The sequence below is a fragment of the Amphiprion ocellaris genome, chromosome 6 (assembly GCF_022539595.1).
Source record: "Amphiprion ocellaris isolate individual 3 ecotype Okinawa chromosome 6, ASM2253959v1, whole genome shotgun sequence".
NCBI lineage: Eukaryota > Metazoa > Chordata > Actinopteri > Pomacentridae > Amphiprion > Amphiprion ocellaris.
In genome coordinates this window covers 6353473-6378843 of record NC_072771.1, presented here as the reverse complement: position 1 = coordinate 6378843, position 25371 = coordinate 6353473, and the positions used below count along the sequence as shown (strand labels likewise).

General features: G+C 42.0%; 1 protein-coding gene across 3 annotated transcripts in view; it reads left to right on the top strand.

Moving 5' to 3' along the window:
• The first annotated feature begins 706 nt into the window (after positions 1-706).
• loxl2b (lysyl oxidase-like 2b) overlaps positions 707-25371 on the top strand; it is a 57183-nt gene continuing 32518 nt past the window's right edge. For 2 of the 3 annotated variants that reach the window (XM_023292889.3, XM_023292888.3), the window contains exons 1-3: positions 9659-9816; positions 12852-13196; positions 13464-13639. In XM_023292889.3, the coding sequence (XP_023148657.1) occupies positions 12863-13196; positions 13464-13639 (510 nt within the window). In that variant the 5' untranslated portion in view covers positions 9659-9816; positions 12852-12862. Of the gene's footprint in view, positions 866-4373; positions 4719-4985; positions 5162-9658; positions 9817-12851; positions 13197-13463; positions 13640-25371 lie in introns of those variants that run through there. The other variant, XM_055011505.1, reaches the window with a different exon arrangement.

Here is a 25371-nt window from a genome sequence, read left to right as displayed (position 1 = left end):
TTTGTCTCTGTATGTAGCCCTGTGACAGACTGGTGACCTGTCTAGGGTGTCCCCTGCCTTCACCTGAGTCAGCTGGGATAGACTCCACCCCCCCCATGACCCTAGTGAGGATTAAGCAGTGTATAGATAATGGATGGATGGATGGATGTTTTACTAGAGATTCAGTTTGGTCATCAGGGGGGTGGGACAAGAGAAAAATGACATTTTTGGGAAACTATTGTTACTATTATTTGTTTTAAAAAAAATATTTTCTAGCATTCTTTTCTCATAGTTTTTTTTTTTTTTTTTTTAGATGTGGTCTCAGGATAAGAACATTGACAAAACAACTGCATGTTTTAGGATTTTCTACATGGATTATTGGATGTAAAATGTCCTCCAGTTCTGGAATGACTCATAGATACATCCCATAATCCGTAGATTTCATCCTGGGTTCTAAGACAGACATTGTGAACAGATACGTGAAGTTGCTTCCAAGCTTTTGGCCTGTAATATAGGACAAAGTTTAAAATAAAAGTAAAAATTATTTTTTTTTCCTTTCAAGTACAAATTTCCGACAGTCTTTGAAAGCAGCACATAGCTGCACGTTCAGGCTGGATGCGGTTCTCCGTCCCGGGCCATCCCATAATACATCATCCAGTCTATGGGCCGTCTGAGCTGGTAGGGAGGTGGGCGGCGGTGGGAGTGGAACTGGGAGTGGAACTGGGAGTGGAACTGGGAGTGGAACTGGGAGTGGAACTGGGAGGGACCGGGACCTCCCAGAGGAGAGGGGCTGAAAGTCTGGACAGCAGCTGAGTCGAGGCTCGGTCTGCAGAGAGGACTGCTGGGTTCCTGGTGCTGCAGCTTCAGGACGGACGGAGGAACAAAAGTAAGTCCAGCTGCAGCTCGTTAATGAGTCCAGCCGAGCATGGAGCTAAGTTCAGGCTTTTTGCTGAGACCTACTGACTGAACGGTGTGTCTGGAGCACCGTGATGCTGCCACAGGAGACTCACTGCTTTAGGGTTCAGACTTCAGTCTTTCTTGGAAACCTGTTGAGTCATTTCTCTGGAAACGTGCTAGTTTCTCAGTTTTCTTCTTATTTGATCCTGTAAACATGTTATGCATGAGAACAGAGCTAAAACAATGAGTCAGTTAATGCAGCTTCTCCATTGGGAGGATCTGCTGCTTTTCTGTTTCATAGCATGTTTTTTTTTCTTCCTGGCATATCAGTGACTAAACAATGGTTCCATTTATCTGAAAAATATCCAGCAGCTTCATACATGAAGAAGTTCAAAAATAAAATTAGAATCAAAACTGTGCCATATTGTTTAATATGCTCAAATTCAAGGTTTCTTCTGTCAGGCCCTTTGTGTTTCTAGTATGACCTTAGAAACGTGTTAAAGGGCATATAGTGGAACAGATGTGTGCTTGACGGGAGGAGTGCTATAGAAAAGGCTACAAGAGGAGCAGTTGACATTCTTATAAAGTGACATCTTGACCTTTTAGCCGATGCAGGGATCCCCTCCAGCAGCAGGTGGGACTCAGAAGTCTGACATGGAGGTGGAAGCAGGACGTATATAGAGAACTAAAAAGGCCTTCCTCCCAGCACGATGGTCCTGACATTAAGAGTCTTTAAAGAGAGGTTCACCTGCATACAGTCTGAGAATGTCCTAAAAGCTGGATCTCTTTGGTCCAGAAATGTCAGCGTTTGTGATGTGAGAGGAGGCAGAGGTTTCTGGTTCAGTGGAATTGCTGCTTCTTTGGTTTGTCTGTAAGGCTGAGGGGACATCCTGGATCTGTTGCTCCGGATGATCAGATGTGGCTGCAGCTTCATCCACCCCTGATCCCTTCTGGACAGGAAAGCGCTTCAATTACAGAACGTGAGCGAGTGAGTCGCTGCAAAGCCTTAGCTGAACCTCTGCTCGCTGTGTGTGCTGACTGGTTTTCTGTCTGGACGGGCGCTCTGTAACAGACCCAGAGGCTTCATTCCATCTGCTCATCGTGGAGTGTGTGTGTCGGTTCTAGCTTGTGCAACTGCTGCCACGTTACACACCGAGGAGAGTAGAAATCCAGCCGCTGATGGATCATCCGTATCCTGCCAGATGTTTCTACGCAAAAGCACAAGATTTCCAGGTTTTCACATTCCATTAGTCTGTGGAGCTGCAGTGATTCCAGCTGTGTGAAAGTATTTGAGTTTTGTCGCTTTGTCAATTTTTGGTTTCATCAGTACTGGAATTAGGAGTTATTGTCCCTGTTCAGCGGTTAGTGGGAGCAGTGGGAGCAGTGGGAGCAGTGGTAGAGTCTATCAGGATGTTTCTGGAGGAACTTGGTGTTACGTCAGGGCAGGTATCTTCACTCAAAGCAAACAACTGGGTGATCAGGTACCTGGAATAGTTGTGGAACAATTTTCTTTTTTACATCAACCAAATTTACCTACTTAATTCCTCCTACTAATGTCAGTGTAATAATTTAACCAGTACTCAGCTGTAAAAAGGTGCTCTTTTCTGTTTTAACGAACATAAAGGGCATTTCTCTGTCCTGTGGAAAGTTCTCTGCTGCATAGAAAGTAATGCGTCTTTTATTGATGCGAGTGCAACCTGCAGTTTGACTGAAAGGTGTTAAAATCAACTGAGCCATCTGTTCAGGAAATGCTTTCACCCAACTGCAGAATGAGCGAGCATTTATCAGGGAAGAGCCCTGATCAGTTGCATTGATGTATTTTGGCCACTTAGGACAATGAAAGTAGCTGTAGACGAAATATTAACTGACTTCACAAAATTGTGTGAATACGTTGGCAAGCTGTTTTGTTTTCCACAGTTAGCAGGCGTGAAGGAACAGTACAATGACGCCTATCTTTTAGCTCTGCTTTGGGTCCCTGCTAACTCTCAAAGGAAATGGTTGACTCAGAGCTAAATGCTCCACCCGCTAGATGCTGACTTTCTCATTAGTTGGCAATGGTCCAGTAGTGCACAGTGGGTTTGTCCGAGCTTTTGTGTAAAAACATATTTTTCTGTTGCTACTGGAGGTAAAGCTCAACCAAATAAGTAAGTGTGTCGACTGTAGAACCAAAACTATGAGCTGAAAGATGCTAAATTGCTCCAAAACACTGAAGGGTGAATGTTCTCTGTAAATCTCCCTCTAGTGACCCCTGGAACATCACACACAGTTGTTCCATTACCAATAGAAAAAGAGTGTTTGCTGCTGGGGCTGCACAGTGGTTCAGTGGTCAGCATCGTCGCCTCACAGCTAGTAGATCCCCGGTTCGTGTCCCGGCCTTCCTAGGATCTTCCTGCATGGAGTCTCCATGTTCTCCTGTACATGTGGGGCTTTTCTCCAGGTTCTCCAGCTTCCTCCCACAGTCCACAAACATGCTGAGGTTAACTGGTGATTCTAAATTGTCTGTAGGTGTGAATGTGAGTGTGATTGTTTGTCTCTATATGTAGCCCTGTGATAGACTGTTACCTGTCCAGGTGTCTCCTGTCTTCACCCTCAGTCAGCTGGGATAGACTCCACCCCCCAGGACCCTGATGAGGATTAAACAGCTGATCAATGGATGGATGGATGGATGGATGTGGATGGATGGATGTGGATGGATGGATGTGGATGGATGGATGATGGATGGATGATGAATGGATAGATGATGGATGGATGTGGATAGATGATGGATGATAAATGGATGGATGTGGATGGATGGATGGAATGATGGATGGATGGTGAATGGATAGATGATGGATGGATGTGGATGGATGAATGGATGATGGATGGATATGGATGATGAATGGATGGATGGATGATGGGTGGATAATAAATGGATAGATGATGATGAATGGATGATGGATGATGGATGGATGTGAATGGATGATGAATGCATAGATGATAGATAGATGGATGGATGGATGAATGGATGGATGAATGGATAGATGGGTGGATGGATGGATGGATGTTTACTGCAGGTTTAATCCGAACTGAGCCACATTTGATGGCTGCTGCTTAGAGATGTCAACAATGAAGAACTGCACTTTATGAAGTTCTTTTGAAAACAGCAGAAGCTGGGATGTGCTGACTTCTATCCCCAGAATGGCTAAAAAATACTAAATGCTCATTTCCTATATTGCAATGTAACGGCTCTATTTGTCAAATCCTCCTTGCCTAGTGTGTAGAGGAGATGTCCTGTTATGAAACTGGAGGTGACCCTGTGGACTGTAGAAGTGGTTCTCAGACTGTGAAATGACCTTTGTGTATAAAAATCAGTCAAGTGCCTCTTAAGCATTTCATCCCTTGCTTTTCCTTCAGTTGGATTACACTGAAATGAACAACAAATATCACTGTGAAAAACTGTCTAAGGCATCTGCCAGGGAGTTTTAATGGGTGCTCTTCTCTTTTTGTCTTTTCATCAGTTCCATTGAAAATGCTGCCACGCTGCGCTGTCATCCTATTGGTGCTACTGAAGCTAGGCCACGCCCAGTATGAGCACCTGGGTTACCCACCCGGCTACCCTGACCCGGAACAGGAACAGTACACGGCTCCTCAGCTGGCCCCAGACACGCCCAGGATTCAGCTCCGCCTGGCTGGAGATAAGAGGAAGCACAACGAGGGCCGGGTGGAGGTCTTCTACAACGGAGAGTGGGGGACGGTCTGCGATGACGACTTCACCATCCACGCTGCTCAGGTGGTGTGTCGGGAGCTGGGCTACCTGGAAGCCATCTCATGGTCACCATCTTCAAAGTATGGGAAAGGAGAAGGTACCTCAATCATAATCCTTTCAGAAACAGGCAGTAAACTAGGCCTACAATAAAAACAGATGACGACATACTGGTGTAACTCCTGTGCATGATCGTCAGTTTATGTACCTCAGTAGTAACTGGAAAATGTTTTAAGGTGAATGTTCCACAGTTTTTGGAAAAAGCAGCCTAAGCTTCAGAAAAATCTCTTTTCCCTTTGTTTCCACTACTAAAAGGAAAAATGACTCCCCATGGAAGCACTGATGAGTCTTTCTTTTGCCTTGTCAGGACCCATCTGGTTCGACAATCTCCACTGCACTGGCAAAGAGAAGACTTTAGCGCTGTGTCCGTCCAACGGGATCGGCGTTTCTGACTGCAAACACAGTGAAGACGTAGGCGTGGTGTGCAGCGACAAGAGGATCCCGGGATTTAAATTTGTCAACACGTTGCCCAACCATGTAGAGGTAAGACTGCAGCGCTGGAAACCAAAATGCTTTGTGCCGCTTTGGTTTTTCACCGTATCTTTTTCATTTAGTGTTCGTCCAAAGGATGCTAAACAACGAGTGGGATCGTTGGAAGTGTGTTTAGCTGCAAATGTCTGGTAGAACTCTAGTGTATTTAATACCATTTATCAGGGTCCAGGCCACTATAGTATACAACAGCATTTACTGTTGAACCACATAAAGCCAGAAAGTACTCAGACAATTAGATTTAATCATGAATAATTGTAGGTAATCACACTCGCATCCTTACTGCTAATATAGTCACAGTTACTGCATGTGATTCATAAAAAGTCTAAAAAACACATGTTGACTCTGCAGATACCCAACAGGTATTAGTAACTTGACGATGAGGCGGTATCACTTCCTGTTTACGCACTGAATCTTCTAATACTTTTTTTATTTTAATTATTTTATCATTTATCAGAGAATTTTCCTGCTCGTTTGATAATGTCTGACACAAATAGATGTACTGTGTACTGTGGTCTGTTGGTGAGGTAGTCGATGGTCCAAGCAGCCAGGTGACAGTCTACTCCCACTCCTTCAAGCTTCACCCTGAGCAGAGAAGGCTGGATTGTGTTGAAAGCACTGGAGAAGTCAAAGAACATGACCCTCACAGTGCTGCCGGGGTTCTCCAGTTGAGTCAGTGATCTAAAAGGGAACATTTTCATGTTTTTTAATGGTTGCTGTGTTTTGACAAAGGAAATAAATCTGCAATCCTATGAAGAAATCAATGTGAAGATTTCAGATTTGTTATAATTCAGATGTTTCTAATATTTGTTTAAATATGAAATAGAACTGAAGGTTGCACCAATAAGTATTAGTGTGAGAGAAAAAAAGAGACACAGTTCAATTAACTGCTAACTTCTTTCAGTATTTTAATGATCAAAATATCTTAATATTGTTTTGTTCATTGGTAGCTTTGGCTTGTCAAGATGTTGTCAACTATTTAAAGCTGCAATAACTGTTTTTTAAGCCATATGCTAGCTTCAGAAAGAAGTTGTAACCACAACAAGATTTTATGTTCTCTTAAAAGCTGAAGAATTTTGCCAACCATGATTAATGCAATGCTAAGTCCAGTATTAATCTTCTTTTATCTTGTGTATTATCTGTATCTGGAATGATGCTCTGACAGCGTTCAGAGTAAAGCAGTGGGTCGTACAGCTGAGCAAAAAACTGTCTGTAGATATCCATGAAGTCATAATTCCCTCAACAACTGACTCCTTCACACTGTTAGTATTTTAACTTTTCATTTAACACGTTATCATGAAACGGATGATTACATTCAGATATTAAAGTATTAAAATAATAGATAACCTGTCTTAGAAAAGATCATATTTTAATTTGCTGAGATATCGTTATAAATACAAATGCTCTTGATCAAATATTATTTTTTTATGTTTGGTAAATACCTAACAACCTGCTTTTCTGCAAGCTAACATTAGCTTAAATTTGTAACCCGCTGATTTTTCAACTCACAAATCTTTTCTATTCCAAAGAAGCCAGTGTGAATATTGTTCTGAAGGACGTTCCATAATTCTGAAATACTATACTCAACTAGATGGATTAAAAAAGGAGAAAGGGAGGATAAACAAAATGTTTTTACCGTTTCCTTTGTAGCAACTCGTTTTCATATCTAGCTATCTACAAGGCTTCATCTTTCTTTTTCTGAATTGGGTGTGACTTGGGGAAGCAGGTTCAAGCTTTTCTAACCACCAGGTAGCTCTCTGACATTGATGCATGCTAATACATATCTAGGGCTATTTAAACATGTCTTTAGCTTACTTTATGGGAATTTCTGTACTCAGTGTACAGTGTTCCCCAAAAATTCAACAGTATAAAGGAGTACTTTGTGCCTTATTAATGAATTTCAGTCTCAATTTATGGCTCTCTAACTACTGAGTGTCCACTACAAACACTACAGGCCAAAAGTTTGGGAGCAAGATCAAATTTATACAACAAAAGATCATATTTTCATTGGCATACTTGGCAACAAAATAAACATGATCATCATATTTTATTATATTTTTTCTTGCTTCAATTTTGCTTTTTTCAAAGTTACCTCCTCTGGCTTCAACAACAGCATGGCATATATGAGGCATTGGTTCCACAAGTTTTTAAGGTATGAGCAGGAACTGCATTCCAGGCTTTCTGAGGTTCATCAGTGAGAGACTGCAGATTGGTGGGACACACTTTTCTGACTGATCATCCAATTCGTCCCACACAAGCTCAGTTGGAGAGAGGTCTGGAGTCTGAGGGGCCAAGCCATCTTTGGAAGAACACCTTCCTCTTCTTTTTGTCTGGGTAACCCTGACAGAGCTTAAAGAATGTTTAGGGTCATTATCTGCTGCAAAACAAACTTTCAACCCACAAATCTTAGTCCAGATGGAACTGCATGATGCTGGAGGATGGAGTGGTACTGTTCCTTCTTCATGATATCCTTAACTTCAAACAAATCTCCTACTCTGTCCCCATACCATGATACTACCACCTCCATGCTTTACTGTGGGTGTTACGCATGATGCTTTAGGACGTTCACCACTTTGTCTATGGACATAGACTCTGTGATTTGAACCAAATAGTTCAAACTTGCTTTCATCGGTCCAGAGAGCTTGTTTCCAGTCATCATAGGTCTTATTTTTGTGTGCTTTTTCCCACTCATATCTGTTTTTGTTGTTCTTTGGACAGAGTAGTGTTTTTTTTTCTGATTCACAACCCTTCAGACCAGCTTTGCTCAAACATGTTTTCCCAGTTGTCAGAGATTTGGGTTTGGCCTTGTCATGTTGATTTCCTTCCTTACTTGTGGTGCTGTTCTCTTTTACTGGTGACAATGAGATGATTATCCTCTGCTTTTGTAGTAACCTTCTTTCTTCCAGTCCTCTTTCTGTCATAATAACTTCCAGTTTCTTCTAGTCTTTTCAGGGTTTAGTGAATTCCTTAGTCGGACACCATTAAGTGTTTTGCAATTTCTCTTTCAGTGTATCCTTCTTTCCTCAATGTACAAATCTGTGGTCTTGTTTCTTTACTTGGCTGTTTCTTTCTAGACATTCCTGTGGTAGTTATACAGAGGTGGACACATTTGAAATTTATTGGGATTTTTGTATGCAAACTCTCAAAAGTCAAAGAGCTAAAGTGAATAATGCAAAATGAGATTTGTTTTTTTACTTTTGCATTGAAGTTGTGACTCTTGTAAATCTTCTCAACCCTAAAACGAAGCCCTTCTTTTCTTTCATTAATTACAGCCTTGACAGCTGATAAAAACACACACAAGATCTTCAGTCAATTTACAAGACCTGTACTCCTACAGAAATTAATTAATGCATAACCATATTAGACTGGAAAAGTGAACTTAAAAGTAGAATTACATTACATGAAACACACAAATTACAGCTGCACAATCCGACTGGCCTCTCTCTCAGAACACATAAACAAAAGGGGAGAGGTAAGGCGGGAAAAATTAATTTACTGGACTGTGTGGGGCGGCTAAAAGTGTCCGTAGGGATACAGGAGCCCCCAGCGAAGGTTCCACACAACAACCTAGAGACAGACCAAACTTTATGTAATTGTAACAATAAACATAAAAATAATAAAATAAAAATAGATATGGAATATTATATACAACGCAAAATGACAAAAACGACAGAAAACGACAAAAACAAGACACAAAATGACACAAACAAGACATAAAATTAGAAAAATGAGACAAAATGACAAAAATGAATCAGAAAAGACAGACATCATCAACAGGTTACGCTAACATGTTGTCATCCACAATAATTATTATTTAAAATATTATGTTGATTAAAAATGTTCCCACAATTACAAGAGACATCAATGAAAAAACATAAAACCAAAAAAAAGGAGATTTAAATTTGATCTGAACTGTTTTATTAGAGATTCAGTTTGGTCATCAGGGGGGTGGGACAAGAGAAAAAATGACATTTTTGGGAAACTCCAGATTATTTGTTTTTAAAAAAATATTTTCTAGCATTCTTTTCTCCTAGTTTTTTTTTTTTTTTTAGATGTGGTCTCAGGATAAGAACATTGACAAAACAACTGCATGTTTTAGGATTTTTCTACATGGATTATTGGATGTAAAATGTCCTCCAGTTCTGGAATGACTCATAGATACATCCCATAATCCGTAGATTTCATCCTGGGTTCTAAGACAGACATTGTGAACAGATACGTGAAGTTGCTTCCAAGCTTTTGGCCTGTAATATAGGACAAAGTTTAAAATAAAAGTAAAAAAATTTTTTTTTCCTTTCAAGTACAAATTTCCGACAGTCTTTGAAAGCAACACATAGCTGCACGTTCAGGCTGGATGCGGTTCTCCGTCCCGGGCCATCCCATAATACATCATCCAGTCTATGGGCCGTCTGAGCTGGTAGGGAGGTGGGCGGCGGTGGGAGTGGAGCTGGGAGTGGAACTGGGAGTGGAACTGGGAGTGGAACTGGGAGTGGAACTGGGAGTGGAGCTGGGGGTTGAACTGGGAGGGACCGGGACCTCCCAGAGGAGAGGGGCTGAAAGTCTGGACAGCAGCTGAGTCGAGGCTCGGTCTGCAGAGAGGACTGCTGGGTTCCTGGTGCTGCAGCTTCAGGACGGACGGAGGAACAAAAGTAAGTCCAGCTGCAGCTCGTTAATGAGTCCAGCCGAGCATGGAGGTGACTTCAGGCTTTTTGCTGAGATCTACTGACTGAACGGTGTTTCTGGAGCACCGTGATGCTGCCACAGGAGACTCACTGCTTAGGGTTCAGACTTCAGTCTTTCTTGGAAACCTGTTGACTCATTTCTCTGGAAACGTGCTAGTTTCTCAGTTTTCTTCTTGTTTGATCCTGTAAACATGTTATGCATGAGAACAGAGCTAAAACAATGAGTCAGTTAATGCAGCTTCTCCATTGGGAGGATCTGCTGTTTTTCTGTTTCATAGCATGTTTTTTTTTCTTCCTGGCATATCAGTGACTAAACAATGGTTCCATTTATCTGAAAAATATCCAGCAGCTTCATACATGAAGAAGTTCAAAAATAAAATTAGAATCAAAACTGTGCCATATTGTTTAATATGCTCAAATTCAAGGTTTCTTCTGTCAGGCCCTTTGTGTTTCTAGTATGACTTTAGAAATGTGTTAAAGGGCATATAGTGGAACAGATGTGTGCTTGACGGGAGGAGTGCTTTAGAAAAGGCTACAAGAGGAGCAGTTGACATTCTTATAAAGTGACATCTTGACCTTTTAGCCGATGCAGGGATCCCCTCCAGCAGCAGGTGGGACTCAGAAGTCTGACATGGAGGTGGAAGCAGGACGTATATAGAGAACTAAAAAGGCCTTCCTCCCAGCACGATGGTCCTGACATTAAGAGTCTTTAAAGAGAGGTTCACCTGCATACAGTCTGAGAATGTCCTAAAAGCTGGATCTCTTTGGTCCAGAAATGTCAGCGTTTGTGATGTGAGAGGAGGCAGAGGTTTCTGGTTCAGTGGAATTGCTGCTTCTATGGTTTGTCTGTAAGGCTGAGGGGACATCCTGGACCTGTTGCTCCGGATGATCAGATGTGGCTGCAGCTTCATCCACCCCTGATCCCTTCTGGACAGGAAAGAGCTTCAATTACAGAACGTGAGCGAGTGAGTCGCTGCAAAGCCTTAGCTGAACCTCTGCTCGCTGTGTGTGCTGACTGGTTTTCTGTCTGTCTGGACGGACGCTCTGTAACAGACCCAGAGGCTTCATTCCATCTGCTCATCGTGGAGTGTGTGTGTCGGTTCTAGCTTGTGCAACTGCTGCCACGTTACACACCGAGGAGAGTAGAAATCCAGCCGCTGATGGATCATCCGTATCCTGCCAGATGTTTCTACGCAAAAGCACAAGATTTCCAGGTTTTCACATTCCACTAGTCTGTGGAGCTGCAGTGATTCCAGCTGTGTGACAGTATTTGAGTTTTGTCGCTTTGTCAATTTTTGGTTTCATCAGTACTGGAATTAGGAGTTATTGTCCCTGTTCAGCAGTTAGTGGGAGCAGTGGGAGCAGTGGGAGCAGTGGTAGGGTCTATCAGGATGTTTCTGGAGGAACTTGGTGTTACGTCAGGGCAGGTATCTTCACTCAAAGCAAACAACTGGGTGATCGGGTACCTGGAATAGTTGTGGAACAATTTTCTTTTTTATCAACCAAATTTACCTACTTAATTCCTCCTACTAATGTCAGTGTAATAATTTAACCAGTACTCAGCTGTAAAAAGGTTCTCTTTTCTGTTTTAACAAACATAAAGGGCATTTCTCTGTCCTGTGGAAAGTTCTCTGCTGCATAGAAAGTAATGCGTCTTTTATTGATGCGAGCGCAACCTGCAGTTTGACTGAAAGGTGTTAAAATCAACTGAGCCATCTGTTCAGGAAATGCTTTCACCCAACTGCAGAACGAGCGAGCATTTATCAGGGAAGAGCCCTGATCAGTTGCATTGATGTATTTTTGCCACTTAGGACAATGAAAGCAGCTGTAGACGAAATATTAACTGACTTCACAAAGTTGTGTGAATACGTTGGCAACCTGTTTTGTTTTCCACAGTTAGCAGGCGTGAAGGAACAGTACAATGACGCCTATCTTTTAGCTCTGCTTTGGGTCCCTGCTAACTCTCAAAGGAAATGGTTGACTCAGAGCTAAATGCTCCACCCGCTAGATGCTGACTTTCTCATTAGTTGGCAATGGTTCAGTAGTGCACAGTGGGTTTGTCCGAGCTTTTGTGTAAAAACATATTTTTCTGTTTCTGTCATATTTCTCTGTAGATCTCCCTTTAGTGACCCCTGAAACATCACACACAGTTGTTCCATTACCAATAGAAAAAGAGTGTTTGCTGCTGGGGCTGAACAGTGGACCAGTGGTTAGCATCGTCGCCTCACAGCTAGAAGATCACCGGTTCATGTCCCGGCCTTCCTGGGATCTTCCTGCATGGAGTCTCCATGTTCTCCTGTACATGTGTAGCTTTTCTCCAGGTTCTCCAGCTTCCTCCCACAGTTCAGAAACATGCTGAGGTTAACTGGTGATTCTAAATTGTCTGTAAGTGTGAATGTGAGTGTGATTGTTTGTCTCTATGTGTAGCCCTGTGATAGACTGTTACCTGTCCAGGTGTCCCCTGCCTTCACCCTCAGTCAGCTGGTATAGACTCCACCCCCCATGACCCTGATGAGGATTAAACAGCTGATCGATGGATGGATGGATGTTTACTGCAGGTTTAATCCGAACTGAGCCACATTTGATGGCTGCTGCTTAGAGATGTCAACAATGAAGAACTGCACTTTATGAAGTTCTTTTGAAAACAGCAGAAGCTGGGATGTGCTGACTTCTATCCCCAGAATGGCTAAAAAATACTAAATGCTCATTTCCTATATTGCAATGTAACGGCTCTTTTTGTCAAATCCTCCTTGCCTAGTGTGTAGAGGAGATGTCCTGTTATGAAACTGGAGGTGACCCTGTGGACTGTAGAAGTGGTGCTCAGACTGTGAAATGACCTTTGTGTATAAAAATCAGTCAAGTGCCTCTTAAGCATTTCATCCCTTGCTTTTCCTTCAGTTGGATTACACTGAAATGAACAACAAATATCACTGTGAAAAACTGTCTAAGGCATCTGCCAGGGAGTTTTAATGGGTGCTCTTCTCTTTTTGTCTTTTCATCAGTTCCATTGAAAATGCTGCCACGCTGCGCTGTCATCCTATTGGTGCTACTGAAGCTAGGCCACGCCCAGTATGAGCACCTGGGTTACCCACCCGGCTACCCTGACCCGGAACAGGAACAGTACACGGCTCCTCAGCTGGCCCCAGACACGCCCAGGATTCAGCTCCGCCTGGCTGGAGATAAGAGGAAGCACAACGAGGGGCGGGTGGAGGTCTTCTACAACGGAGAGTGGGGGACGGTCTGCGATGACGACTTCACCATCCACGCTGCTCAGGTGGTGTGTCGGGAGCTGGGCTACCTGGAAGCCATCTCATGGTCACCATCTTCAAAGTATGGGAAAGGAGAAGGTACCTCAATCATAATCCTTTCAGAAACAGGCAGTAAACTCGGCCTACAATAAAAACAGATGACGACATACTGGTGTAACTCCTGTGCATGATCGTCAGTTTATGTACCTCAGTAGTAACTGGAAAATGTTTTAAGGTGAATGTTCCACAGTTTTTGGAAAAAGCAGCCTAAGCTTCAGAAAAATCTCTTTTCCCTTTGTTTCCACTACTAAAAGGAAAAATGACTCCCCATGGAAGCACTGATGAGTCTTTCTTTTGCCTTGTCAGGACCCATCTGGTTCGACAATCTCCACTGCACTGGCAAAGAGAAGACTTTAGCGCTGTGTCCGTCCAACGGGATCGGCGTTTCCGACTGCAAACACAGTGAAGACGTAGGCGTGGTGTGCAGCGACAAGAGGATCCCGGGATTTAAATTCGTCAACACGTTGCCCAACCATGTAGAGGTAAGACTGCAGGGCTGGAAACCAAAATGCTTTGTGCCGCTTTGGTTTTTCACCGTATCTTTTTCATTTAGTGTTCGTCCAAAGGATGCTAAACAACGAGTGGGATCGTTGGAAGTGTGTTTAGCTGCAAATGTCTGGTAGAACTGTAGTGTATTTAATACCATTTATCAGGGTCCAGGCCACTATAGTATACAACAGCATTTACTGTTGAACCACATAAAGCCAGAAAGTACTCAGACAATTAGATTTAATCATGAATAATTGTAGGTAATCACACTCACATCCTTACTGCTAATATAGTCACAGTTACTGCATGTGATTCATAAAAAGTCTAAAAAACACATGTTGACAACTGTTGACTGTTGCAGATACCCAACAGGTATTAGTAACTTGACTATGAGGCGGTATCACTTCCTGTTTACGCACTGAATCTTCTAATACTTTTTTTATTTTAATTATTTTATCAGTTATCAGAGAATTTTCCTGCTCGTTTGATAATGTCTGACACAAACAGAGTGACAGCAGTGTTTAGTTGTGTTCCTTCTATCCTGGTGACGTTGTGAGAGGATTTACACAACTCATATTTACAGACTGACATGAGAAGTTTCTCCTCCAGCTGCATCTGTGCACATTGAACGTTGCATTTAACTAGAGTCATGTTGAAAGTGTTACAGAAATGGATCCAAACTAGTAAAAGTGTTGTTTTCATGCGAAACATCTGTTTTTGTAATCTATCATCCATTTATGAAAGGAGGTGGATGTCTGAAGTCGGCTTTATATTCCTGAGATGTTCAAATGATGAGCACATCATTCATTTCTGTTATGGATGCAGCACTTATGCAAAGGAAGCACTGAGCATTAATGTGCACATTTAGTGAGGTAATATGAAGGACCGCACCCTTGTTGTCAGCCATGACTTGACTCTCTGTTTCTCAGTCATATTGATCACTAATTTCAGTTAAAAGTAGCTAAAGGCTCAGAAAGTTTCCAGATGTTGCTAGATGCATGCAGTAGTTAACGTATGTATTATGTGAGTTGTTTTATTGGTACGCTGCCCAGTAACAGCCACTGTCAGGCCTTTACATCCGTTAGTCTCTCTGGATTCTAATACAGCAGAATTGTGCTCATCGAATATTATTCTGCTCTCAGATATCAGAATGAGTAGTGAGACACAGCTCATTCAGACTCCACGCTAACCAGTGTCACCTCAGATATTTATTACCACATACATGGCTTAAAGGCAGTGGCTGTGTTATGTTTTCGGTGATATTTCTGTGTTAAATGATCGTTCAGGGATCGTTCCTGTCGCTGCCAGCTGCTGTGTGAAAGCCAGACCCCACACTCACCATTCAACTCTCTAGTAAGGAACGTACATGAAGCTTGTTAAAAAAAAGTTGTTAGATTTGTGGCTAGTTGTTGTTTTTTTCTTATTTTAAAGTCACTAAAGGTGTCTGGAAATTTGCTAATTCCTACGTTCCCAGCAGTGTTAGTCAGTGGACCTCCCACCCACGCCCTGCCATTGACCTCATGGCATCTAAATGAAATATTCAACACATAATCCTCGAATGCAGGGGTGTCAAACATGCGTCCCGTGGGCCAAAACCGGTCCTTCAGAGGGTCCAGTCCGGTCCTCAAAGTGTAAAAATTCCAGAGGAGACATTAACTGCAAACTGTAAATTTGTGAAACTAAAAAATTCAAATAGTTTCTTTAATAATTTGGTTTTTGTCTCATTTTTGTCGTTTTGTGTCTTTTTTTTGTAATATTTTGTCTTATTTTTGTCTTTTTTTGGCTGACTTGTCGTTTGTCTCATGTTTTAGTCATTTTCTTTCTTGTTTTTGGTCTTATTTTTGTCATTTTGTTTTTCACTTTATACATTGTTTTTTGTCTCATTTTTGTTGTTTTGTGTATTTTTTGTGTCTCGCTTGTGTCCGTTTTTTGTCATTCTGTTTCTCATTTTTGTCGTTTTGTGTTTCTTTTTTGTCTCCCTTGTGCTTTTTGTCTTATTTTTGTCATTTTGTGTTTCACTTTATTTGTTGTTTTTTGTGTTGTTTTTGTCGTTTTGTGTACTTTGTTGTCTCATTTTTGTCGTTAGTGCATTTTTTTGTCGCTTTGTAACTTTTTTGTCTAATTTTTTGCCCCTTTTTTTTGTTTTGTTTCGTGTAGTTTGTCTTATTTTTTGTCATTTTGTTTCTCGCATTTGTCATTTTGTGTCTCATTTTTGTAATATTTTGTCTGGTTTTTGTTGCTTTTTGTCTTTTTTGTCTGACGATTGTTGTTTTGATCTTCTAGTAAATCCTCTATGGTTCAGCTCCAGATGACTAAATGTTGTGTTCCTTTGTAGACACTCTGTGATCTGGAAGTTGTAATGTGGAAATGATAAACTGAGGCTGAATGCGGTCCACTTATGATCAGATTGGGCTGAATGTGGCCCCTGGACTAAAGTGAGTTTGACAGCCCTGCCCTAATGGTTTGGGTAATAATCTTTTCTGCTAGCTAGACTAGCTTGTGTGTAGACTCAGGGTGAAACATGCTGCTTTAGCTCCTTCCTATCTAAGCCCCGCCCCTCCTGATGACCAGATTGTGTTCTGATTGGATGGCTTCTAGAAATCTGACAGACTTGGCTTATCTCTGGAGGCTACAGAAGTGAACTCTGTACATGTTGAAGCTCGCATCAGGTACAGGGAAGGACAACACCAACAACCAGCTACCAGGTCTTTGTAACCAACACTATGGATCAGTTTATGAGCAGAATGTCAGTTTGATGGGAAGGTGAGGTTAGAACGTCTTACAAGAAGCATATTTATGTGTATTTACCTCAACCTCTACAGCTCTGAGCATGCACAACAAACTCAGAACATCATGAAAATGACAGATAATCACATAAAAAGTATGTGGAGGAGTTAAAAAAAAAAAACTAAGCTAAAGGTTGAGACTGACTTACAGGCAGATTAAGCACAAAACACTGCATCCGGCGTATCCTACATTTCCCAGCATGCAGCTTCACAGCATCTTTATGTTAGATGGTCCCTGCATGGCAAATACTCAAACTGATCAACACTAAGCTGAGTTCAGGAACAGTTTGCTTTCAGACCTGATAAAACTTCTCCGGGCTCAGAGCATCAGACAGTTGTTGTATTCCTAAAACAATAAATCTTTCCTGGTTCTTTGGCTGGAAACAGCTCTGTACAATAAAGTCAACAACCCATCCTGACTTTGTGTCCTAATAACAGTCCTTTCTAAATAGCCTGCAGTGAAAGTGTGTCAGGGAAAGCGAAGTTAACATGGTAATTGTTGGGTGTTGCTCATAACTGTCATCTGGCCGGACCTTTGAAGAGCCCGCTGTGCATCGCGTTCTGCTCTGGCCAATAAGCTTCCAGCTAATTGCCTCCACAAGCAGAATGTTATCTTTCTGCTCACTGCAGGCCTCATGGATCCACATTCCAACGTTATGAGCAAACTGCAGACCAGAGCTAGCACTGCCTCTGACTCTCCTTCTGACCCACTCCTCTGCTGCTTTGGAGGTTAAAAATGAGGGTCTGCCTTTTTCAGAATGCCCTCGGATATTGTGTGGAGCTTTTCTTTTTGGCAGGATTTACGGTTTGTTAGGGCTGGCTTGAGTAGAAAACTATTCACTGAAGCTCTGAGCTTCTCAGATGTGCTCTCTGACTGCAGACATTGTTAAAGTATGTCAGGAACAGCGTGTAAAAGTAATAGAGGGTCACACTTAGCGATGAACCTACAGGGAATGTTGATGCAAATGAATCTGTTGTTGTGAGTGTTTGTGTTTGTTTGTGTTGTTCAGTGTTATATCTGCTCCAAAGAGACCTACAGAATGAGATTTGGTAGGTTTTAACTGAAGTTGAGTCTATTTAGTGCTTTAAAAAAATGTAGCTTTGCTCTACTGTCCCACTGTGGAACCCACAATAGACAGCTATTACGCCACCAAACATATTATTTCTAGAGCAAAATGTGGTGCCTTCATTAAAATGCCAAGATAGCTGTCAGTTTGGTCAGAGATTGGAGTGTCCTGTGCTAGTAATGGCTGGCATGAGTTTATGAAGGCAAACTGGCCTGCTCAGAAAATTGCTTCCTTGTTGCACAAACCACAGAAAACTTTTCCTAGTCTGTAGTTGTGTGGCCGTCTGCATGTTCATGAGTGTAAGCCCCATCTGCTCCGTCAAAGACTTCCATCAAACACATCATGAAATGAATTTTTCTAGATGCTTCACAACCTAAAGGAAAATAGAAAATAAGTCCACTTATGTAGAAGTCTACAAGAAAGTAACGCCGCTTCTTACTGGATTTACTTCATGAACACAGCATCATGTTCATTAAGTAAATTATGGTCCTATTTAGAGGAAAATAAATCCGGGTTTGTGTTCAGGGACAGACAGACAACTCCGACTCAACTTCAGCTCCAATGATTTCAACTTAAATTACATCACTTGAAGACATCTATCAAACTTGACACATTTACCTCTGAAGAAGGTAAAGGCTGTTTTCTCCACATCCACTACCTAACCCAGTCTGGGGTCACTTAAAAATGTCTTTATTTGTGAAAGAAAAGCAGTTTTTTTTCAATGAAGATAACATTAAATGAATGATAAATCCAGTCTAGACATTGTTAATGTGGTAAATGACTATTCTAGCTGGAAACGGCCGATTTTTAATGGAATATCTCCATAGAGGTACAGAGGAACATTTCCAGCAACCATCACTCCTGTGTTCTAATGCTACATTGTGTTAGTTAATGGTGTTGAAAGGCTCATTGATGATTAGAAAACCCTTGTGCAGTTATGTTAGCACATGGATAAAAGTGTGAGTTTTCATGGAAAACATGGAATTGTCTTGGTGACCCCAGACTTTTGAACAGTAGTGTATACAGTAGCTCTAACCAGAACCTGTAAATGCACTTTGAAGTGTGAGATCACTTCCCTTTAGAGCTGCTCCATGCAGCTGACTTCCTGCACTGAGGTTTACAGACACAAAAGGTAGAGATTATGATTCTCCAGGGAGCGCTGCTGGAGAGGTCTAGACATCTGGAGTCAGGCTGGGATAGCAGCTAGAAAGAAAAAGATCTGACTCAGCTTTTCCATTCACTGAAAGAAGTCACATGATCCCCGGCATGTAAAGGCCTGCCAGCCTGGTGCTCCACTCTGAGACACAGCCGGACCGGGCGGCCGGACCGGTGGTCGGACCGGGCGGTCGGACCGGGCGGCCGGACCGGTCCTTATCATCTGGTGACTCACCAGGCAGCCTCACTGTGGGGTGTACAGCCATGACGACATGTCGCTGGGGTTTTGTGGTGTGGGATGATTAGTAGGCTGTAAGCTGAGGGACCGCTGCCTTCTCAGGTGATGTAAGCTCAGTACAGGGGCACAGCCAAGCAACCGCAGAGGAAATGCCCAGAGAGTGAGCTCAGACAGAGGGGGAACATGAACCTTTACATGTGTGTTGCCACCTCTGACATCCCTGCTTAGATTCCTCGCTGTGCTGTGTCTTTTTACATTGTTCAAACAGAAAAGGAGGTGTTGACAGTTTGTGCACTGAAAAGTTTGTTTTTTTTTTAAGCGTACTTGCAGAAAACAAATATGTCGTTCCATGAATTTGTTCTCTTGTGGTCGGTGGATTCCGGTGGCGGTATATTTAGCTTTGTGTTCCAGTCAGTAAACAGCACACAGTAGGACCCAGTGTTCAGCTGTGTCCCTGGAATATTTACCGCCACATCTCTCAGCTGTTTATATGTTCCTGGTTTTGAGGAAGTCCTCTGCACTAAGGCTTATGTATGAGAAGAATTCTGGGGTCTGACCTGTGATCGAGCACGTGCATTTCATTCCATTTGAAACCATTTTCAACATTAAGAAATTCCAGGCTTCATGAAATGTGATGGTTGGCAGTGTCGACTGAGCGCTGCCTCATTTATCCCAGTTAGATGAACAGAGATGCAGTCAGATCCTGGTTTAAAGGGACAAACACAGCAGTTAGAAACATCTGAGGAGCGTCTGTGAAAGAGGAATATTCAGAGAAAATGTTAAATGACTGGCTGCATGTAGGAGGAGGACAGAACTGAAGGGGTTCTGAGATGTAATTTAGTGCAAATGTGTTTCATTAAAAATCATTGAAAGCTTTTTAAAAAGTCAGAAGAGGTTATATTATTGTTTTTTAAAGTTTTGATATCATCACCCTGGGCTGCAGGACACTCATATGGGGACTGTTCACCATGTTCTTTAACAGATTAATCAATGACATAATGAATGTAAGAGAAGAATACTTCAATTTGTTTATTTTGCCTTTGGTTAGTACTTTTTATATTCAGGTTTATGAATTTTAACCAGTGCTTGCTGTGTTTTGTCATTCAGGTTACTAACAGGGGATGTTGACTACGTGATTGAATGATTAATGGATATGAGAATATTTGCAACAAAATAATTTTTGTGAGATGTATGGAAGGCATAGGCCATGTTTACTATCTCGTGTTAGTTGTTAGGTAAAGGTAATATAACCAAAAAAAACATGCAGTCCTTAAGTTGATTCAGTGACATCCAAACAAGTCGGCTTCATGTCTAAATGCATCCTGCTCACTTTTATTACAGAACTTGTGACAGCAGTTTTATTAGGCCAGACATTTCTCTGTCACTTTCAACACAGGCCTGAACTGCAACTAGAAAGTCACTCAGAGACGCAGTACTCCACCAAGGATTCAGTCGTTGGATCATTTCTGACAGATAAAATCTTTAATAAAAAATTACCTTGAGCTGAGCACAGGTGTGTGTTCTGCATGTGAACGTAATGTACGGATACCGAATCACGTGACCTAAATATGTAGCAGGCGGCGGGAATTGATGGGACTCGGAAACACCCCCACAATTTAATCAGTTGTTCCTCGGATCCTCAGCGGTGGATTTGTAATAGGATCACAATCATGCGATCGTCAGCAGACAGCTGACGTAGTGTTCACTTGTTGTCATGGTTACAGTGACGCTGTGCCGCTATCTGGCAATGATACAGAAATCTTTAACAAAGACTATAAGCTGCATCACCGTCAGAATCTAAGCACTTGGTTCTTGTGTCATATCTGACCTTCCCTGAAAATTTCATCCAAATCCGTTAATCCATTTTTGAGTAATGTTGCAGACAGATGGACAGACAGACAGACAGACTACTGCTGATCATCACATAACTCCGCCTGATAATAAAATAATAAAATAACTAACCGTGATATCAAAGATCCATCGAGGACCATCTTTCGCGGTGGAATAGAAATACAACAGGGCAATAGTATATTATTATCTATTATGAACAATTTCTGACCTTCCCTGACAATTTAATCCAAATCCATTAGTCCATTTTTGAGTAATGTTAGGGACGGACGGACGGACGCGGATTGTCACGTAACTCCACCGTTCTTTGGTGGAGTAATAATGGATAGACATGCAGGTACGTGTGATTACAGCTGTGAGGAACATTAACTTAAAACTGACAGAATTCTGTCACATTAACAGACAAATGAAACAACAACGTTTATTATCCCATCTTTGAAAAGGGCTTCTTGTTCTATTAATGATGAGTGAAATCCATCCCAACATGTAGCTCTCTGTGGTGGAAGGAGATCCTGATGATAGGATGTGTGAAGGCCACGCTGCCTCCCTCTAGTTCTGTTAGTCTGCTCTCCTGTTCTAACACATCTTCTGTGGGATTTATGCCAGCACAGGTGGGGATATATCTGACTGTGGGGATTAACAGAACCAAAGATGTTCTCAGTATTTGCATTTTTATCTTCATTTCTTTGCTTCTTTTGCTGCAGCTTTGCCTCCTCTGCCTCTCTAAGGGGATTACAAGCAGCCATGAAGTCACCCCAAGCAGAGTTTACAACTCCCATTTTCCTCTCTTCAGTCATCTTTTCCTTCTGACGCCTAAAGGTCACATCTTCCACTTTTCTCATAGTAAACCTCCAACCATGTAGCGGTTTGGTGTCATAAATTGCCTTGTCAGCCCTTCAGCATGTTTGCACTGTGGATTAATCCATGGCTGCTCTGTGTCGGCCTCAGAATGATTTGAGCTGTTTCATTATGGCGCTCACATCGCTGCTAGATGTTTCTGTTTTCACCCTGAGGCATCACATTCCCACAGTGCATTGCAGGCGGATGTTTAGCCTCTGGAGATTCTAAAATGAAGCGCTCTGACATCAGTGGATGGAGGATCTCAGCCAGCAGGGTTTGCTTTTACAGAGAAACTGATTTCATGTTAAAGAAACATGGGTTTGCTACGTTCTCACATACAGAATCCAGTCTGTTGAGGATGACAAACATCCGTCCGTGTCAACAGAAGTAATGTCTTTGGTTATTCTGACTGACTTTTGATGTTTCTTCTTTCTAGTCATGTGCCACATATTTGCTGCATTTCGTATGCTGATGTTGTTAAAGAGGCATGCAGCCATTTAAACTGTCTGGCAGCTGTTCTTTTTTCCCTTCTTAGTCAACACAGGATCTCAGAAGTGGTGACAGAAAAACCTGCTGTTGTCAGACCTGAAGTCAGACTAAATCACGTTTTCAGCTGTACATTTTAAATCTTCTTCTTTTGTTGAAATGGTCCCAGTTCAACGTCCTCTTACAATCTTTTACTGTCATAAAAACTAGACAGAGAGCAGAACTCCATCTGCTGATGAACGCTGTGTGATGTGGTTACACTTTGGTCCAGATGGGAATAGCTCAACAGCTGTCCTTTGGTGCAGACGTTAATGGCGCCCCCACTGGCCTCAGATGAACATGACAGTTTCTGCTTTATCGGATGACAACTTTTGGATAAATATTTGGAACAGATACTCATGCTCCCAGAGAATATCTAGCATTTCCCACCAGTGTTTCGTGAAATATATTAACACATTGGGACAATCATTGGCAGCACAGTGGCTCGGTGGTTAGCACTGTTGCCTTGCAGCTAGAAGATCCCCGGTTTGCATCCCGGCCTTCGTGGGTCGTGGGTGCTTGCAGTACTTTTCTAGAACACAATGATGTTTACAGTTCGCAAACATTCTTCTTCAGGAATATTAGAAACAGCTTGGGAACACCAAAAACTCTTGGCTTAGAATCCCCAAAACAAAAAGACTACAGCAGATTTACTTTTTTATATCTCCTAGTAGACTAAGAATTAGAATGAATCTAAAAGGACCCGATGATTAAATGTGTTGGCAAATGTCAGGAATTACAATTGAAAAGATTTTTACAACCAACACCTGCTGTTTGTGTTGCATGGCATTTATTCCAGCTAATACTGCCCTGTTTTTACTGTTTTTAATACCCAGTACCAGCTGTGTGTGGATAAATCTCAGTGTTCTGGCTGGAATTAAAAGCCTTCAGTAGGTGTCCTGTCTAACCCGCCATACACAGGGGACATGAGAAGACACAACAGCAGTGTAAATTCTTCTCTGAATGTTGGTGAACTAGTTTAAATGTTGTGGATTCAATAGATGTGTCACACTGCAAACGTTTTCAGCTCAAACAGTTCTGATGTACTTTGCTGTCAGTAGACTACAGGACTGATATGAGAAGTGTCTTCCTACCAGTCAGATCCTTGTCCCCAGCAGTCACTCCCCAGAGTGCCTTTATTTTCCACTTCAGCTTTAATACCATATTAAAATGTTTGCTTTCCATTCAATCATTGTCTTTGTAATTTACACTGCGGTTTAGCTCCTTTGTCTCGAATCTGTGAAGCATCTGTTTCCAGTTTGGTAACAAAGGATCTCTTCTGATGGGTTTTAAAGGAGGAACTGCTCACAGAGACGCAGCATTCTCCACATTGTGGAAACAGTAAAAACACGTAATCTTCACTTTGCTTCACAGCTGGTGGAATACCAATTCTCTGGGAAAACTGGGTATTAATTAGACATGTTTTCATTTCTTATAGTCATTTCTGACAGCAGGACGTGCCAGAAAATGACAGCAGACTCACTAAATGTTCTTCAGGAGACGTGCTGCTGCTTCCTTCACTCTATATGAACCAGGTCTCGGTGTTTGCAGTAGATGTGAGGTGATTTCTGCTGGCTGGAGTTTACCATCTATTGGAACCATATGTTTCTAGACTGAGCTCTTCTTAAAATGTAGTCTTCACTTCACTGTGAACTGTAGAAAGGGTTACCATAGTAACTTGGCTGTGGTATGGTCTACATTCACTTATCCTCAAGTAGTCACAGATGACTGTGGGTAAGATAAGGTAGCCGAACATCAAACATGCTGTTGGACATCAGCAGCCACCAGCCTGTCCTGGTCCAGGATTCAGCCCTCCTGGGGTCATCAGCAGGTCCATGTGATCTGGTCAGGATGATCTGGTCCTTGTCAACGCCACCCAGGTCGCTGCACCTACAAGTTCTCTTTGAATGTTGAGTAAAGGTGAACTACCATACATCCTGGACCCAGACCTGCCTCCAGATAACCTCTGATCCACTTCATCAGCATTTATCATGTTTTAGTTCTTCGGTGTAGATTTTCTTCTTTGGATGTTGACATTTGTATCAGATGGGACTCATGAGGAGTGGGAAAAGTCTCTGACCATCAGTGTTTCTCATTAACTAGCCAGACAGAACCTGGACTTCGAGGCGGCCAGTTTTCTGCAGAGCAACACCAGAACAACAAAGAAAGAACATTTGATTTTAGGAGTTAAACCAACAGGCTTCTAGTCTGAGAAGGTTTTATCTCCAGCTGAGTGGTTCAGTTCAATATTTTATTAGTTTCTCCTTGATGGTTGACAATGAATGTAGAGCAACAGGATTCTAAACTAAAAATGCACATTTTACTGCTTCACTGGATTGACAAAAACAAAAACTAACTTTGGAAACCCCACAGTTAGTCTGAATAAGTCAGACTGCTGAAGCAATGAGGATTTTACCCCCATCTCTCCCAGTGAACGTTTATTAGAAAGGAATCATTTGGTAGCTGTTATAGAATGGAGGGAAGCTTCTTTAAGACATTATTATTAAGACCTGCCAACCTTATGGTGGTTACAGTTCAGGATTATTGCCGAGCTTTTAATAGATTTTTCTGTGTAGCAGGCATTACAGCTCATTTTGCTGATTTTTTTTTTTAATATATACTTGTGGAACAGCGACAGTATGTTGGTCTGTCAGCATTCAGCTCCTCTCCAGGAGGAGGTTTATCGTCCTCAGTCTCAGTCTGCTCTGCTGATGATCACGCCTTTACAGAAACTCACTTCTTGGGAAATGAAGACCATCTCCTGAGCTGCTATCCCATAGCCACAGATGGGAATTACTGTTTGATTTAACTGAATGTGAAGAGAACCTTTTATAGAAGTATTTAATTTTTTTTATTTGTTCATAGTAGATAATAATATACTATCGCCCTGTGGTATTTCTGTTCCAATGTGAAAGATAGTCCTCGATAGATCTTTGATGTCAGGGTTAGTTATTTTATTATTTTATTATCAGGCGGAGTTATGTGATGATCGGCAGTGGTCTGTCTGTCCGTCTGTCCGTCTGTTAGCAACATTACTCAAAAAACAGATTCACGGATTTGGATGAAATTTTCAGGGAAGGTCAGAAATGACACAAGGACCAAGTGATTAGATTTTGGCAGTGATGCAGCTTATAGTCTGGATCCATGGATTTGTTGAAGATTTCTGTATCATTGCCAGATAGCGGCACGGCGTCACTGTAACCATGACAACAAGTGAACACTACATCAGCTGCCTGCTGACGATCACATGATTGTGATCCTACTAC